This window comes from Nycticebus coucang, chromosome 14, assembly GCF_027406575.1.
Source record: "Nycticebus coucang isolate mNycCou1 chromosome 14, mNycCou1.pri, whole genome shotgun sequence".
Classification (NCBI taxonomy): domain Eukaryota; kingdom Metazoa; phylum Chordata; class Mammalia; order Primates; family Lorisidae; genus Nycticebus; species Nycticebus coucang.
In genome coordinates, this window is record NC_069793.1 from 29166157 (window position 1) to 29182713 (window position 16557).

Consider the following 16557-nt stretch of genomic DNA (forward strand, 5'->3'; position numbering starts at 1 on the left):
GTTTCAGTCTTCTACAAGTTGCCAGCCAATTCACCCAGCACCATTTGTTAAATTGGAAGTCTTTCCCCCCGTTTATATTTTTGATAGGCTTATCAAAGATCAAATGACAATTAAGTGTCTGGGTTCATCTCTTGGTCTTCAATTCTGTTCCATACATCTTCCTCTCTATTTTTGTGCCAGTACCATGCTGTTTTGATCACTATAGATTTATAGTATAGTCTGAAGTTTGGTAGTGTGATACCTCTTGATTTGTTTTTATCTCTGAGCAACGTCTTCACTATTCAAGGTTTTTTCTGTTTCCATATAAAATGAAGTACTAATTTTTCCAGATCTGTAAAGTATGACAGAGGTACTTTAACAGGGATTGCATTAAATCTGTATATTGCTTTGGGAAGTATAGACATTTTAACAATGTTGATTCTTCCCAGCCATGAGCATGGTATACTTTTCCATTTGTTAACATCTTCAGCTATTTCTTTTTGAGAAAGGGTTTGAGAATTAGCTCTGCTAACTCTATGCTTCTAGAGCTCAGAAAGATGAAAGTTTCTTCCTAAAATGGGGGTAATAATATCATTCTTATAGATAACTTGTCTAAACTTCACATAAAATAATACATGGAAAGAACCTAGCACTTTCTGGGCACACAGAACTATCAGGATAAGGGATAACAGTAACTCTGAACTTTTATGTGTTCTCACAAAGAGCCTACAATGAGTTTTCAAAAAAAAAAAAATAGTCTACACCCTTAGGAGTTCACATTCTAATTTCCCATTGAATATTGAAGAAAGACTTTCTTACATTCTTCAGGTATTGAAGAGTTAGGATATCAATACAGAGGCTCTTTGCCTCAGTTTCACTAAATGATCACACGTTCTCAGGGAGCAATGGCTGTCTTTTCCAGTTTAAGATCTGACTTCTTAGATACAGTCTACTTCAACAATACCAAAGCAAAGTGCAGACAGTGTAGAAGAATGAGTCATGTTCTGCTCCTCAAGCACCTGCAGTCAGTGCACAGGCACAGTTGGCTCTTCAATTTCATAATTTGACTTGTACTGTATTTTCTCTTCTTTGCAAACTGCAATCCCACTCTACTCCCTTGAGGATCTAAAACCTGCTTATCCAAAAAACCATAGTGCTCATTAACTACAGTTGTTAAAGTAATTTTCAGGTCCCCAAAGTCTGTGACACCAAATCAAACTCCATCATTTCTTATCTCCTCCTCCAAAGTTTCCTTTTTCAGGGTATTCATTTAACGAAAACATGATTAGTCCTACATTGTAGAAGAAACTGAAATATATGGACTCATTTCATTTGACTAAATGTTTGTCCTCTTTCACCATAAAAGGAAATGAAAGCATGAGCATTCCATACTCCATATAAATTATTTTTCCCTGAAAATACAAAAGAACTCTACATTGGTATACTATTCCCAGTCCATCTTCTATAAGTAAAATGTTAATAACTTCCTATAACTACTACTAATTCTCTCTCTATATATATATATATATACATACACACACACACACATATATATGTCATAGAACAACAGCTTATTAGCATCATTTGTCCTGTGACTATAGACAAGTCACTTAACCTCTTACGTCTTTGTATCTTCATCTGTAAGGTGGGGATTGCAACATCTAAATAACTGAATTCAGTTAGGAATTAAGAAAATTTGGTAGAATCCATTTCCTCTGCTGCAAAGAAAATAAAATCCATTTAATAAGAGAATGGTCATCAACTGGATCACTGGGTTGAGTGAATTTCTCTTCCTAGCAGCAGAGACCTAATAAATTCTGCCCTTTGGCTAAATGCAGAGTTAATCAGGAGAGAGATACTGTTCATAAATTTTACTATATGTGTGTGTGTGTCTGTGTGTATATACATACACATGTATACTACACATATACATAAATGCACACAACCATCTCCACATAGCTCTGAGGTAGACTGAGAATTGCATTCTGTAGATTTAGCCTTCAGATATCAGAGAAAACACCTTGTTCCTTTAGCAAGCCTATGGTTTTATTTCCTCAACTGAATGAGAGTTTGAACAGGAAAAGAGGAGGGAGGGGAACAGAAGAGAAGCAGGCCCTTAAATAAAAGTCTGGGTGGTTTTATCACTATTATCACAGTAAAGTTTTATATCTAGGTACCCAGGCTCCTAAATTAACTGTCAAATACAATCCTGCACTGGAAACATGAAGCGTGGCTGCTATGGGGGAGTCCTGACAGTTCCACTCCCCTCTCCACGTTGGCTGTGTAATCAGCCCTTCTAGCTTTTGGCAGAGAGTATATTATCAACTTCTCCTGTCAGTGGAGAGAGGAGCTGGAGCATGGAGAGAAGGACATCACAAAGTGTTAATTTTAGTAAGCCATTTAAAGCTCAATCCTTTTCCTTTCTAACAATGCTTCAGCTCACTGGGCAGCTCAGAAACCATGCCCACCTTAGTTTTATTGGAGCTCTTAGAGCTCCAATAGGAAGAAGAGTCAAAGGATAAAGCTGCATGGGAAGGAAGAGGAGGAGGTAGGAAGGGAGAGAAGAATCTTGGTGGTATTTACTTGGTGGTGAGGATGTATCTCCTAATGTGTTTCTTAAATATGACTTAGCTTCTTTATTTTTCTTTTAATTTGGCACCAGGCAGTTCTGCTAACTAGACAGTTTGCTCATAACAATAAACATAATTGCTTCTATGCATTGATTTCTTGTTTCTATCAAGAATATATGGACACACAGCTGCACACTCCCAAGGCAGATATATTTGCCTTGACTTGAACAGGCAATAGAGAGCTATGCTGAACTTACTCCAGTTACTATGCAGCTAGGAAAGGCCCTTAGAGTAAGCCAGCCTGTCATCCACACAAATGAATCCTCAAAGTAGAGACTGAACTCAATTTATTTGCATATCATTATCTCTCAAAGCAGTTATCAGTGGCCCTTTAAAACCTGCAATCTGTGTCACTAATCCTGGGAAGTGTTAATTGATCAAAGTATAGAATCTGGTTATTTATAAAACAAGTGCCTTACTTTTCTCAGGAAGGATTGGAATGTCTCCTTGACTCTGCAGACAGAAAGTTATTCCCATGTACCTTGCTATTCTGTTGGAAGCCATGGTGGTTCTCAAGAGTAGGAGAAGGTTCTCAGAAGCCACCATAAACAGTGTACAGGAAAAATAAAAATCTCAGGACACCCCCCCCAAATTCATTATGGCAAAAAAGAGAACTGAGCCTGAGAACTGAGTTACATAAGCACTGCTATTCTCTCCCCAGTGTGGTACAAGGGTCCTCTTAAAGGGACTGGGTGCAGTGGCTCACACCTATAATCCTAGCACTGTGGAAGGCCAAGGCAGGTGGATTGCTGAAGCTCAGGAGTTTGAGACTAGCCTGAGCAAGAGTGACACTCCATCTATACCAAAAATAGAAAAACCTGCTAGGCAGAGTGACGTGCTCCCACAGTTCCAGCTACTTGGAAGACTGAGGTAAGAGGATCATTCAAGCCCAGAAAGAGAGGCTGCTGTGCGCTATATGCCACAGCATGCTACCCAGGCAATACAGTGAGGTTATCTCAAAAAAAAAAAAAAAAAAGAAAGAAAGAAAAGAAAAAAGAAATAAAGGAGCTCAGAAAATAACTAAACAGAGTTTTATTTGTTTGCTTTTTTAATGGACTACGTACAGGGGAGGAAAAAAGCCTGGCTGACAAGGTGGTCTTCTTATGCAGATCAGCCTCACCAGTTGGCCAAGGCGAACGGGAGTACTTTGAAGGTGACCATATGTAGCACTTTTCTAAGTTGAGTTCCTGAATTTAATTGTCAGACCTCATAATAGTGTTAAAAACAATAATAGCCCTCAAGGAAATGCTTTTATTTAGACTTTTAAGGGTGTCAGACTCTCACCAAACCAATCCTAGATCAAATAGACAAGGCCTATATGTGGCTGTATTTTTTTTTTTTTTTTTTTTTATTAAATCATAGCTGTGGCCTGGCTGTATTTAACAGATTCTTCCAGGCAAATCTCCTCCCTCAACCTTCCTACCTAGAAAAGTTTATAGCATTATTCCTGTTTACCTGCAGCTATCTCAAACATGTTACAGAAATGTATTTTGAGTTGAAATACTTCTTTCAGACCTAAAAACATCCCTTCATGAGATATAGCCCCTATAAAATGAGTATGTCAAGTATAATCATAGGACAGTAGCCTAAATAAACTTTTCAAAATCAATTACAAGTTTAACTTCACAGATACAAATCAAGGAAGAGAAAGGATCACTCTTCTACCCACACTAAGAAGATTCACATTGACTACTTCCTCTAACTACTTTTTTTTGAATTTCATCTTATATACATTTACTGAGCACCAAATAGAACTTCACAAGAATACCACCAATTGCCTCACTGTTCACCCCATCACTCCTCCCCTTTTCCTATGTACCCCTTTTTCCTTTACATGCTTTTTCCTTTAAAAGTTCTCAACCTTTTCTATGGAGAACCCAGTCCACAACAGATGATTTGTGGGTTGTAACTTGCCTCCTACTGAACAAATTTCAATAACCCCGTATATAACCCTCAACCTGGACTACCAGACCTTTTGAATTGTTTCTCAGAAATTGCTTCTCCTTTCCAAAGACAAAGAAGTTGAGATTCTGAAGCCCCCTGAGCAGACTTCTCGATGCCAAGATTCACCATCCCCTACAACCTATGCCCAATTCATCTATACCCCTTAATTATACCATGACCTGCCCCAAGGCATGTCATCTCTCCTTTAAAAGCCCATGATCTCTGTCAGAGAGTCAGATTTGAAGCAGTTTCTCTAATTCTCTTGACAAGATCTCTATTGCATTAAAAATTCCTTTCTTCCTTGAAATCCTCAGTGTCTCAATACAGTAGAACCTCTATAAGTTGACTACTCAATGTACTGTAACAAACTATTCAACATACAGAGGTGATCAATATGAGAAATTAGGCCTACTGTACATGTGGTGTGTGTCAGTTCTATGAAAATTAAGTCATCTTAAGGAGGTGGTCAACTATGAGGATCTACAGTAGGTAGATCTTTGTGCAATAAGTAACATGACCTAGACCAAAAACCTCTTACAGATTCAACAACAGCTATGTTTTTCCCAGATGCCTCCTTAAAATCTTGGCTTAATAAACCTCCATTGACTGTGACCTTCTCATTTTAGTCACTGATTATTTAAGTTTACAGAATGTTATACACATAACTTTACATGGATTATCTCATTTAATCTTCCTAACAACCTATGAAATATGTACCCCCCTAGTTGGTAGATGAAAAATAAAAAAAACCTGAGAAATAATAAGTTTAAGCACAGGATTTGCCCAAGGTCCCATAGCTACTAATGCGGGAGATGAGGAGGGGCAGAATCTGCATTTGTAGGTCTGATTCCAGAGCCTAGGCTTTTATTGTAAATAATTGTAGATACTGCCTCTGCCTGCCAGAGGCTAACACTAGGTTTCTGCCCTTTATTCTTACCTAAGAGGAAAAGGCAAGGAAAAAGAAAAAGACTGACATTCCACTTGAAGGGTCTAAAACAGTGATTCAGGCAATAATCTCTTGTTTTCTCTTTCAATGGCCTTACTGAGATATAATTCACATACCTTATAATTCACTCATTTAAAGTATACAGTTCAGTAGTTTCACTACATTTACAGAGTTGTATGACCATCATCACAATCAGTTTTAGAACATCTTCATTATCCCAAAAAGAAACTCTGTATCTATTAATAGTAGCCCCCTATGCCTCTATCTCCCTCAACCCTACATAATACTGAGGCTACTTTCTATCTATAAACTTGTCTGTTCTGAACACTTCTTATAAATGGAATTATACAATACTTGGTCTGTTGTGAACAGCTTCTTTCCCTTACCATTGTTGGGGTTCAGGGCACGCTATCCTGAAATATGGCTGTAGACCAGAATAGGCCACTCCAAATATGCCTGTATGGTGGAATAATTATTTTGAGCTGATTATTTTGAGAAATTGCAGAAAGAGAAGTTACTCATTTGTAAGAGAAATTTACATCTATAAAGGACATTTTTTCTAAGAGTGTCTCTGTCTCTGAACCAGAAAGAGATTGATGTCTCTAAATCACTAGAAACTCTTATAAATGGAGCACACAAACTTAAATCTACATAACCTTACCTTTGTTTGTTAGGCTTTTCCTGGGGATTTCCCTACAATCATATTTCCCCTTCCATGGTATTTAAGCCTGAGGCAGAACACACTAGGGAACACAGGTCAAATAGTGGGAATAAAATTAGGATCAATGAGAACAAAAGCTATGGAAGCTGTTACTGTAACCATTTCAGAAACACCCTGCTTGCTCTGGTTTGGGGAAAGCCCTTCAGGAGGAGACTGCACAAATGGAGGCCACAAACATCCCTCAAGTGGCTCTGCTCCATTATACCATCATTACCATAAATTACTGCCATTCTGAATGGGCTTTGATGCCTCTGCTCAATATATTTATTTCATAAACCTATATTTTTATCCAGGTTATTTTTCAAAGATGAAGTCACTTTGACTTTTTTCTAGGGGCTCTTCTATCTGCTGAAGAGTAAAAAAAAAAAAAAAAATCATTAATAAGCATGAATAAAAATAGCCAACGTGCAGCACAGAGTCTCTCAAAGTGTGGTCTCTGAACCATCAGAATCACCTGAGAATTGGATGGAAATGAAAATTCTCTAGACACCCCAGATCAACTGAATCAAAAACTCTGGAGGTAGCTAATAAGCTCCCTGATTTTCATGCACAGTAAAGTTTAAGAACCACTGAATCTGGAAGAAGAGAAGCCATCTAACAAATGTTTTGGATAAAATGAGGCATCTCATTAAGAAGAACTAATTGTATTGACAGAGAAGAATATCTAGATAGGATATTCTACATAATGAAAAAAGCAATTGAAAAACCATAAACGTACTTGTTAAATATGTATCTCCATGGGGAAAAATATCTAGAAGGTTATAAACGAAACGATTAATAATGGTTAACTTTTGGTAAACTCATTTTACTTTTCATTTAGGAATATCTATGCTTTTAAATCTCTTAGCATGTATTATTTTATAATTGGTAAAAATGGTTTATATAGGTATTTTCTACTGCTCTCTGGCAAAATTCAGAGGTAAAAATTAACTCAGTTCCCAGTTGACTTCAGTGTCTGAACTAATCAAGCTTTGTGATGCTTTAGGGAATTCCAGAGGAAGTGAGGCAGAGATAGTGTTCAGTATGCCATGACTCAATCAGTGCTTCTATGTAAAGTCTCTGTGCCAGGAAATGACAGGTCATAATCTCTGAGAGATTCTATCTGCCCTTTTTAAAAAGGCCAACTCAAAAAGGGAATGGAGAGTAAGTTCTGTAGGAAAAACAGAACAGAATAAAAACTTAAGGTTCTCTAGAAAGACACCATTTTACTTTCAGGAAAATATTCTTTGTTGCAGAAATTATATATTTGAGTAGCCCATATTTTACCCCTCTTCCTGACCTAGCAGTCATTCTACAATTATATTCACCCTTCTTCAAGTTGGCTTCAAATACATGGTATATGCACATGATAGACTAAGAAGGGGCTTGAAAATAAAATATATTGGTGGTAAGTGATCCAGGGCAAGATAAAAGAGAGGTGTGTGTGTGTACACACATACCGAAGATCAAGTCAGGTCCATGCAAATATCCTTTAGCTTATGATGCATTATGGGAAAACCTTGAAGCTTCCATGGATTCTTCTCATAGGACCATTCAGTTCTTTCACTTTTCGCAAGCATCCCATCAGAAGCACTACATGCATTCATAAAGGATCCCAAAGCACTTTACCTGTATAATCATCATATACAGAGACCACTTAGTGTTATTTGCGTACATCCTCTCACTCTTCACTGACCTTCTGATTACAAGCACATGGGTAATGCAGAGCAGAAAATACAGTATCTCCCCTTAGCACAGGCTGTTGTCTCCCCAAACCAGAGAAATTTAGTAAGAAAAGTGATTGTGTCACCTTTACTAAAGGAAAAACTACTTATACCATGGAACCTCCTACTTTAAGCTGTGAAAATTGATTAAGGTTTTCCTAATTTTTTTATCTATCAAGATATTCTCTACTTCTGGAACCTTAACTACACCAGAAGACAAGAGATATTATCAATGCCCCCAAACTTTTAATGTCATATGAATAGAAAATTATTTTCTAGATTGGTGGCCACAGTCACCTTTTGAGGAACCTGTCACTATCTGAGGCTCTGCCTCACGTAATGTTTTAGCTTAGAAAACTGAGGCACAATGTGATTATATGATAGAAAGGTGATAAAAAAACCAATGTTTTGGGCAGGCATAGTGGCTCATGCCTGTAATCCTAACACTATGGGAGGCCAAGGCAGGTGGATTGCCTGAGCACACAAGTTCAAGACCAGCCTGAGCCAGAGCGAGACCTCTTCTCTAAACAAAAAGAAAAGAAAAAATAGCTGGGCGTTGTGGTGGGTGCCTGTAATCTCAGCTACTTGGGAGGTTGAGGCAAGAAAATCACTTGAGCCCAAGAGTTTGAGGTTGTTGTGAGCTATGACGCCATGGCACTCTACCCAGGATGACAAAGTGAGGCTCTGTCTCCAAAAAGAGAAAAAGAATAAACTCAATGTTTGGTTTGCAACATGACATAAAAGAAAAAGTACAGGCACTGGAGTCAGAATGTGACCCTCTCCTCTACTTTATAGCAGATTTGGAGCACATGATTCTACCTAAGTCTCTGTCCACATTGATAAAACAGGAATAATAAGCTACTTTACGGGGTTGTTATAGTAATCAAAAAGTATAAAGAGGGAGAGACGAAATGATTTAGAAAGAAGGCAAAGAGTTCCAATGTAGGATAATGAAAAAGTTCTGGAGATGAATGGTGGTGATGGTTGCACAACATTGTGAATGTACTTAACGCCACTGAACTTTACACTTAAAAATGGTTAAAATTTTGTTATGTATTAGCACAATTATAAAAGGCTCCACATACAGTGCCTGGCTCTTAGCAAATGCTCAAGAAATAAATGCTAGTCCCATTCCCCTTATAAATAATGTAGAAAACAAAAAATTACACAGGTAAATTAGAATCATGCTCCTTTTCCTATTTAATTGTGAGAGGCTTTAAGACTGAAGCAGAGCCAGCCGGCCCCAATACCAGGTAGTGCCACAGTTAAGTGTCTGAGTAGAAAGGAGAAGGGAGTCTGTTAGTCATAATCCACCCCCCACACCCCAGCACGTTCAGTTCCAAGTCCACCCCCACCCTGGTATGGAGTCTCCCAGAATATCAACCCTCCAGGCCCTAACATCTTGAAAAAAAGCTGGGACACTTAAGCCATTTCACAAACCAGACTCCAGGTTGTGAGGACAAAAGCGTTTGCTGTGGCATCTGGCTCCTACAAGTGGAGGAGAGACAAGATGCTAATGCTGAACACAAACTGGATAGGTTTGGATCCTGTTCCAGCCCCCAGCTTGAAGCTGAACAGTATCTCAGATGCCTTTGGCTGGATTTAACGGACACAGATGACTGAAGTCTCAAAGGCCCAGTAAAGGAAGATTAAAAATACACTTGTCTCCAGTTCAGGGAAAACAATTAATGATTACGTGTTGTAAGTCATAAAATAGAGAAGGGAGAAAAAAATAGATGACTTATCTCCAGGCATATTAGAACACTATTTTTGATGGGCAGCCTTAATTAGATCTTAATGCAACGTTCGGACAGATGATCACTAACACCCCTTGAATTTAGCTCAAGGAGAATACAATGCCAGGAGTACCAACATCCAATCAATTCTAAAACAATACTTACCTTAGGGTCTGAGCTCTTGAACTTTAACCTTTCCACCAACTCTATCATAGCTGCCTTCAGTCCACCTGAGTCTTTGCTCTAGAAAAAAGAAAAGTCAAGGGTCACTAGGTAGCATTTTGCTGCTCTCTCAAACACAAACAGCAGTTCAGAGGACAATAAAATAAAAAGCATTTTTTTCTTCTTATCAGCCAAGAGAACTAAATAACTAAATAGAGCTGCATTGCTCCTCTTCCCCTTCTCTACGGACAAAGAGGGTCAGGACATAAAGTGCCCAGAGTCACCTGAGAAAACTATATGGAATGAAAATTAAATGCAGTTTGTACAGGCTGACTCACTGCTTCAAATCAGGCTCAACTGAGTCAGTATTCACTGAGAACTGAGGCTCTGCAAAAGAGATTTCCATCTGAGATGCCTATGCCAAGACCTACTAAATTTCATTTTAAATCTTTACACGTCAGATACAGAAGTATTCCATATTAATTATGAACATTAAAACAAATAGCTTGAGATTCAATTGTAAATAGAATTACAATGTGCTGATTAAGAACATAGGCTTTTGAGTCAAAAATAGTTTTAAATTTGAAGTCCATCATTAGCTAGCTAATTTTTACTAAATTCTCCAAACTTTGTACCCCTCCTATAAAATAGGGGTAATAAATGGAGCTTTCCTAAGTCTTAATTTAAATAGTGTTTGTAAAGGTATTAGCACAGTATGTGGCATATGGTGCTAAAAACTTTCATGGCCAGGTGTGGTAGCTCATGGCCTATAATCCCAGTGCTTTCACAAGCAGGCACTGGGAAGCTGAAGTGAAAAGATAGCTTGAACCTAGGAATTTAAGACCAGTCCAAGCAACACAGCAAGACCTCATCTCTACAAAAAACCTAAAAATTAGCCACGTATGGTTGTGTGCACCTGTAGACCCCACTACTTGGGAAGCTGGGGCAGGAGAATCGCTTGATCCCAGGAATTTGAAGCTGTAGTAAGCTATGACCACATTGTACTCCAGCCTGGGTGACAGAGTAAGACTTTGTCTCTGAAAAAAAATTTTAAGAAAATGTCTCATGCTGTTATTATTTCAGTGTAATGATTTAGAGTAAAACAGCCCAATAAAAGAATAATGTGAGCCCACATGCAAGCCATATATACCAGGTGGCCATGAAGTTCATGTGCAATTTAAATGGTTGTAACTATTATGGCCACCCTCTATAATTTTAAGTTTTCTAGTAGCTACAATAAAAAAGTGAAATTAATTCTCAAATTTAACTCAGTACATTCAAAATACTATCATTGCAACATGGAACTTCAATATGAGATATTTTATATATTTTTTTCTTACTAGGTCCTTGAAATCCAAAATGTATTTCACAATTATAGCCCAATTCAACTAAAACTGGTCATACTGCAAATGCTACAAAGCCATATGTGGCTAGTGACTACTGTATTGGTCACGTCAGATCTACAGTACAGATTCTAGAGATCCACAAGGCTTAGATTCAAATCCCAAATCTACCACTAGCCGTGTGGTTTTAAGCAAGTCACTTAGCCTCTCTGTGTCTTGATTTCTTTATCTGTAAAATGTAGCATTACTAATAGTACATATTTCATAGTTCTAATAAGATTAAGTGAGTTAATATATAACAAGGTGTTTAAACAGGGCCTGCCATGTGGCAAACACAATAGGAAGTATGGGACATTATTTATCATTATTGTCTGTCTCATGGTGTTTTAAGTTCCTTAAGGATTAAGGACAACTTTCTTCCATCTCTGTATCTCTTGTGCCCAGCATCAAGGTGTTGTAAAAAACTGCCAAACAAATGAATGAATGAATGAATGTGCTATCTTAAGGCATGAATGCCCTAATAATGAGACAATATGTGTGTGTAGCACTATCTAAAAATCACGAGTTAATTTTCTTATCTCAACAATTTAATGGGAAAACGTAGGACCATTCATTTCACGGTGAGGGAAAAGAAGCAAGAGGAAGTAAAATCATTGTCGTTTTTATGGAAGAAGAAACAATAAAGAAGTACAGGGATAAACAAACATTACAAATGTCTCTTTCTCCAAACTGGTCTCTGGATCAATGATAACATATTTTCTAAATCTGCAGAACCAGGATTCAATTTCAATTCAATTCTTCCAAAACAGGAGATAGTAAGACCCCACTATATGGATTAAAATACCCTAAAGGCTCAGTCTTTTTTCCCCCAACCTTCCTTCCCTTCCAAGTCTACAGAGTAAAAATGCAATGTAACATGACTATGACCAATATCCACTTTAGATGTGCTCTCCAGACACAACTTACATCACGTTTCCCTGCTAGCTGAGGTCCTATATTTTAATAATTTCTATTTCTTAAAATAATAGTTTACAATTCCCCTAATTTCTCCACTAATTTAAATCTTCAATCTCTGAGATCTCACAGCAGACAGCTGGGCAAAAGAATCTAAAGGTCACATACCAGGGTGTGAGTGAGACCTGAATTATCTAAAAAAAGGGTTAAGTTGCCAGACACAATCCTGCTTTTATGAGATGATCAGACAATAAAGCCTGTCTGGTGATATCATTTCTCTAACCTGCTTCTCATTGGCTGAACAAGCAGGTCACTTGTCCCTGGAAAGCTCTCTTCCCTTACATCCCAGCTGCCAGCGCCCATTTTAAGCTCTTTGGTAAGAGCCCTGATTTATAATGACTTTCCCCCTGGTTCTGGAAAACAGAAAGGAATGCACCAAACTGTGCCTTAAAACCTTCAGAAAAGAAATAAAACGATGATGAAGGAATCCCTAAGAAGCAGACAGCTTGTCTGCAAGCAGATGTACGGTATACAGAGAGAGGGGAACTCTTAGCTTTCTTTCATAAAAATTCAGTGTATCAGCAGAATCCTTCCTCCTTTTCATAAAGCATCAGCATCACCAGCTACCCAGGGGAGAGACAAAGAAGAGGCACCTGAAGAGCACCTCCCTTCAGGAACTCACCTGTTCTACCCCCACCATCCCACTCTCTGAGAACTGTTCAGAAAGATTACCTGGACTCTATGTTAAGTCTGCTACACGTGGCCTGTATAAATGAGTGGTGAAGAAACCTCTCCCCAGTGACTTAAAAAATAAAATAAAATAAAATAAGCACTTGATAAAAAGGGAGTATCTCCTCTGGATGGACCAGAATTTGAGGGCTACAGAGCTGGGGACAAGAGTACAAATGGAACAGTCTGACCCCAAATCCACCCTCCTCATTGCTTTTTCCACACTCCAAGCCTTTCCTGCACTACAAGAGACCTTGTGCAGAGGTGTTGAAGCTAGTATGTCCAAGCTCTGAAAACACACCTCTCAGTCACCCCTTAGCCACACCTAAGACCTAGGGACACATACAGAGAGTGTCAAAAATAAGTTAGAAAAATAACTGTATTAAATTTGCAACATTCAAGTCATGTTTGACTTCTGCAATTAAAAGAGGTGCTCAATGTGACCTTTATTCATCTTTTGTTATCGGTATATTAAGCATTATAATTTTAATAAAGTTTTGTCCTTTCTTAAAATGTGTTATTTATTATTTATTTTGGCACCCTCTATTTTTTTTTTTTTTTTTTTTTGTAGAGACAGAGTCTCACTTTATGGCCCTCTGTGGAGTGCCGTGGCCTCACACTGCTCACAGCAACCTCCAACTCCTGGGCTTAAGCGATTCTCCTGCCTCAGCCTCCCGAGCAGCTGGGACTACAGGCACCCGCCACAACGCCCGGCTATTTTTTGGTTGCAGTTTGGCCGGGGCTGGGTTTGAACCCGCCACCCTCGGTATATGGGGCCGGCGCCTTACTGACTGAGCCACAGGCGCTGCCCACACCCTCTATATTTTATGAGTCCAATGGCTTGATCCATCTTCAGGAGGACAGACTCAGGATGAGGCTCCCCAGGCCCTGGAAGCAGGCTCAGGATATTTTCTCAGGTAATTCTGGGATGCTAGTTAATTAGAGTGGTCTAGAAGGGAGCAGCCATGGCCAAAGGAGGGGCCTTCAAAAGCATAGGACAAGACAGACATGACAGCTCACACCTGTAATCCTAGCAATCTGGAAGACTAAGGCAGGAGGACTGCTTGAGACCAGTCGACGACCAGCCTGAGCAAGAACGGGACCCTGTCTCTACATACACACAAAAAATAAATAAAAAGAGAGAGAGAGAATTATTTAAGTATGGTGGTGCATGCCTGTAATTGGGAGGCTGAAGTAGGAGGACTACTTGAGCCTAGAAGTTTGAGGTTGCACTGAGCCTATGATGAAGTCCCTGCACTCTAGCTTGGGAGAAAAAGCAAGACCCTGTCTCCAACACCCCCTCCCCATCAAAAAAAAAGAAATGAAAAAAGCATGGGATCTAGGACAGCAGCAGCACAGATTAGTCTGGGTCTAAGAATGATACCTGAGTCTGAGTATCCCATAGGGTGGCACCATGCTATGGTGAAACTTTTTTTTTTTTTTTTTTCAGCTAGGGCAGTTACTAGTCAAAAGATAACCAGAACAGGAGGTTATACCCTCGTATGTTCCCCAAATGTTAGAACAAAACAGCTGCCTCTAAGACCTGTGTTCTAAATGAGAAGTGGACCAGGACAGTAACAAAAGGCAGGCTAATTACAACCGTGTTGACAACTGGTTCCATAGATGACCAGATTCTACTATGTCAATGCTTGAGACAAGCACCATGACAAGCAAAGAAGTGGGATGATCCTCATGATACCTGTACTTCTCCACCTCCATCCCATCTAAATGCAGTCCAAAAATACAGGAGTTCAGCCTGAGTAGATCTTATTTATTTACCTCTTTCTTCCCCAAAGAGTATGGAATAAAAAAAATACAAGTTCTATGTTGTGACACCCACCCCTCAGAATTTGATTAACCTGTAGAAGTGTGGAATGCTTCAAAAGAGCCAGCTCCCAGGTATGAGTCAAAATAAAAGAAAGGACAAAGAGCTTAACTTGAAAATATTCTTTACTTTCCAAAGCACTTTCACATGCTCTTTCTGACATTTCACAATAACTCTAAAAAAGAAGTGTGTTCTCTTCTCACTTTACAGCTGAGAAAAATGGCTGGTGAAAATCAAATGGGAAACCCAAAAGTCACACAGCTCATACACTCTTTCACTGGCATTTCACAACAACACAGTAACTAAGAGGTAACGTATTCTCACTTCACAAGGAGAAAAATGGCTTTGACAACAATGTTCCCAAAATCACAGAGCTGGTCAGTGGTAAAACCAGGATCAGAAAGATCCAAATGAAGAACATTTTACACACAACAATGAGGCAGGTATCAATAATACATACACACAAAAGAAGCACATATGGAATTTCTATAAATCAGTAAGAAAAAGCCAAATAAAGCCCAAAGAAAATCCAAACCAAAAATATGAACATAATAGCAATGCAAAATGGCTAATAGACATATCAAAAGATGCTCAAATTTACTCACAATTAAGACATCATTTCTTGCCCATCAAACTGAAAAAAACTGTAATCTGGTAACAGTGTTAAGGGGCTTTGAGGGAACTGGGGGCATCCAGATGTTGCTGATGGATGTATAAAATGATAAGCTACTCTGAAATCACATGTCTAGCAAGTCCACTTCTGGTTTCCCCTTGAGAAACACTAGCACATCTGTCAAAAAAGCATGCACAAAAGTATTTACTACAGCCTTGTTTGTAATAATAAAAAACTGTAAAAATCCTAGGCATTGCTCATCAATAGTATGTGGCTAAATAAGCTGTGGAATTAACAAACTAGGAAATATGACACAGCAAATAAAAAGAATAAATCTCTATGTACCTGGATCAAGGCAATATACACTGTCAAATTTTTTAAAAACTTGCAAAGTGGTATTTTTTTTAAATCCATAAAATTATTATTTTCTATGGGTTGTATCTATATGTATGTAAAAGATTGCCAAAACAATTATTGCTGGGAATGGTATTGGGGACACTAAAAGAGTTTTAGACTTACTTACATGTATTTCTATTAATTGCATAATTAAGATGTGGCATACAAAATTAAAAAAAGGCAATCAGGAGGGCAGGTAGAGAGGAAAGAAGAAAAGTAGAGAAGTAGAATTAAGGGACCCAGGACTCCTGCTTCTTCCCATGAGTTTGCCTGTGTTTTATACTGGGGTCTGTTCATTTACATTGCAAACACAAGAACAACAGGTATAAGAGATGATTTTTTACTTGGTATTCATGTACAGATTTCAAGGGTGGGCTGTACTCAGATCCCCAAAGAAGTTTAGCGTTCCTAGTGTAAAGAGCATTGCACAAAGAGAAACACCCAGGTTCTATTCCTTGCTCTGCCAGTAAAGACAGATCAGAAGCTATAAATTCATAGCCAGCAGCGTACCCAAATATTTTCTTTAGCTTTTAGAGTGTTACCCCATTTAAAAATCAGGAGACACATCTATTTCTAGCTTCTTCTGAAAATCTGAAAGAACATGGATTGTACTGGGTTCCTTCAGCCATAAATGCATGGCTGAAGGTGATTAGCAGCTATACACTTTAGGCAAAGCAAGCTCTCTCCAGCTTGCCATAGTTACCTTACCTTGCTTCTTTTACTTACATTACCTTTTTGATAGATATCCAAAGTTACTATCCCAGGAAGGAACTCTCTTTGAAAGTTTCCCAGCTCTATGTTTCCTTGTTTTTTTATTTATTTATTTATTTATTTTTATTAAACCATAGCTGTGTACATTAGTATGATCGTGGGGCA

At 38.5% G+C, this 16557-nt stretch overlaps 1 protein-coding gene across 2 annotated transcripts in view; it reads right to left on the reverse strand.

The window, feature by feature from the left end:
- The window catches only part of TRIM44 (tripartite motif containing 44), a 127559-nt gene that overhangs the window by 90375 nt on the left and 20627 nt on the right, over positions 1 to 16557 (reverse strand). For both annotated transcript variants that reach the window (XM_053561818.1, XM_053561817.1), the window contains exon 2: positions 9825 to 9902. In XM_053561818.1, coding sequence (XP_053417793.1) covers positions 9825 to 9902 — 78 coding nt within the window. The remainder of the gene's footprint in view (positions 1 to 9824; positions 9903 to 16557) is intronic.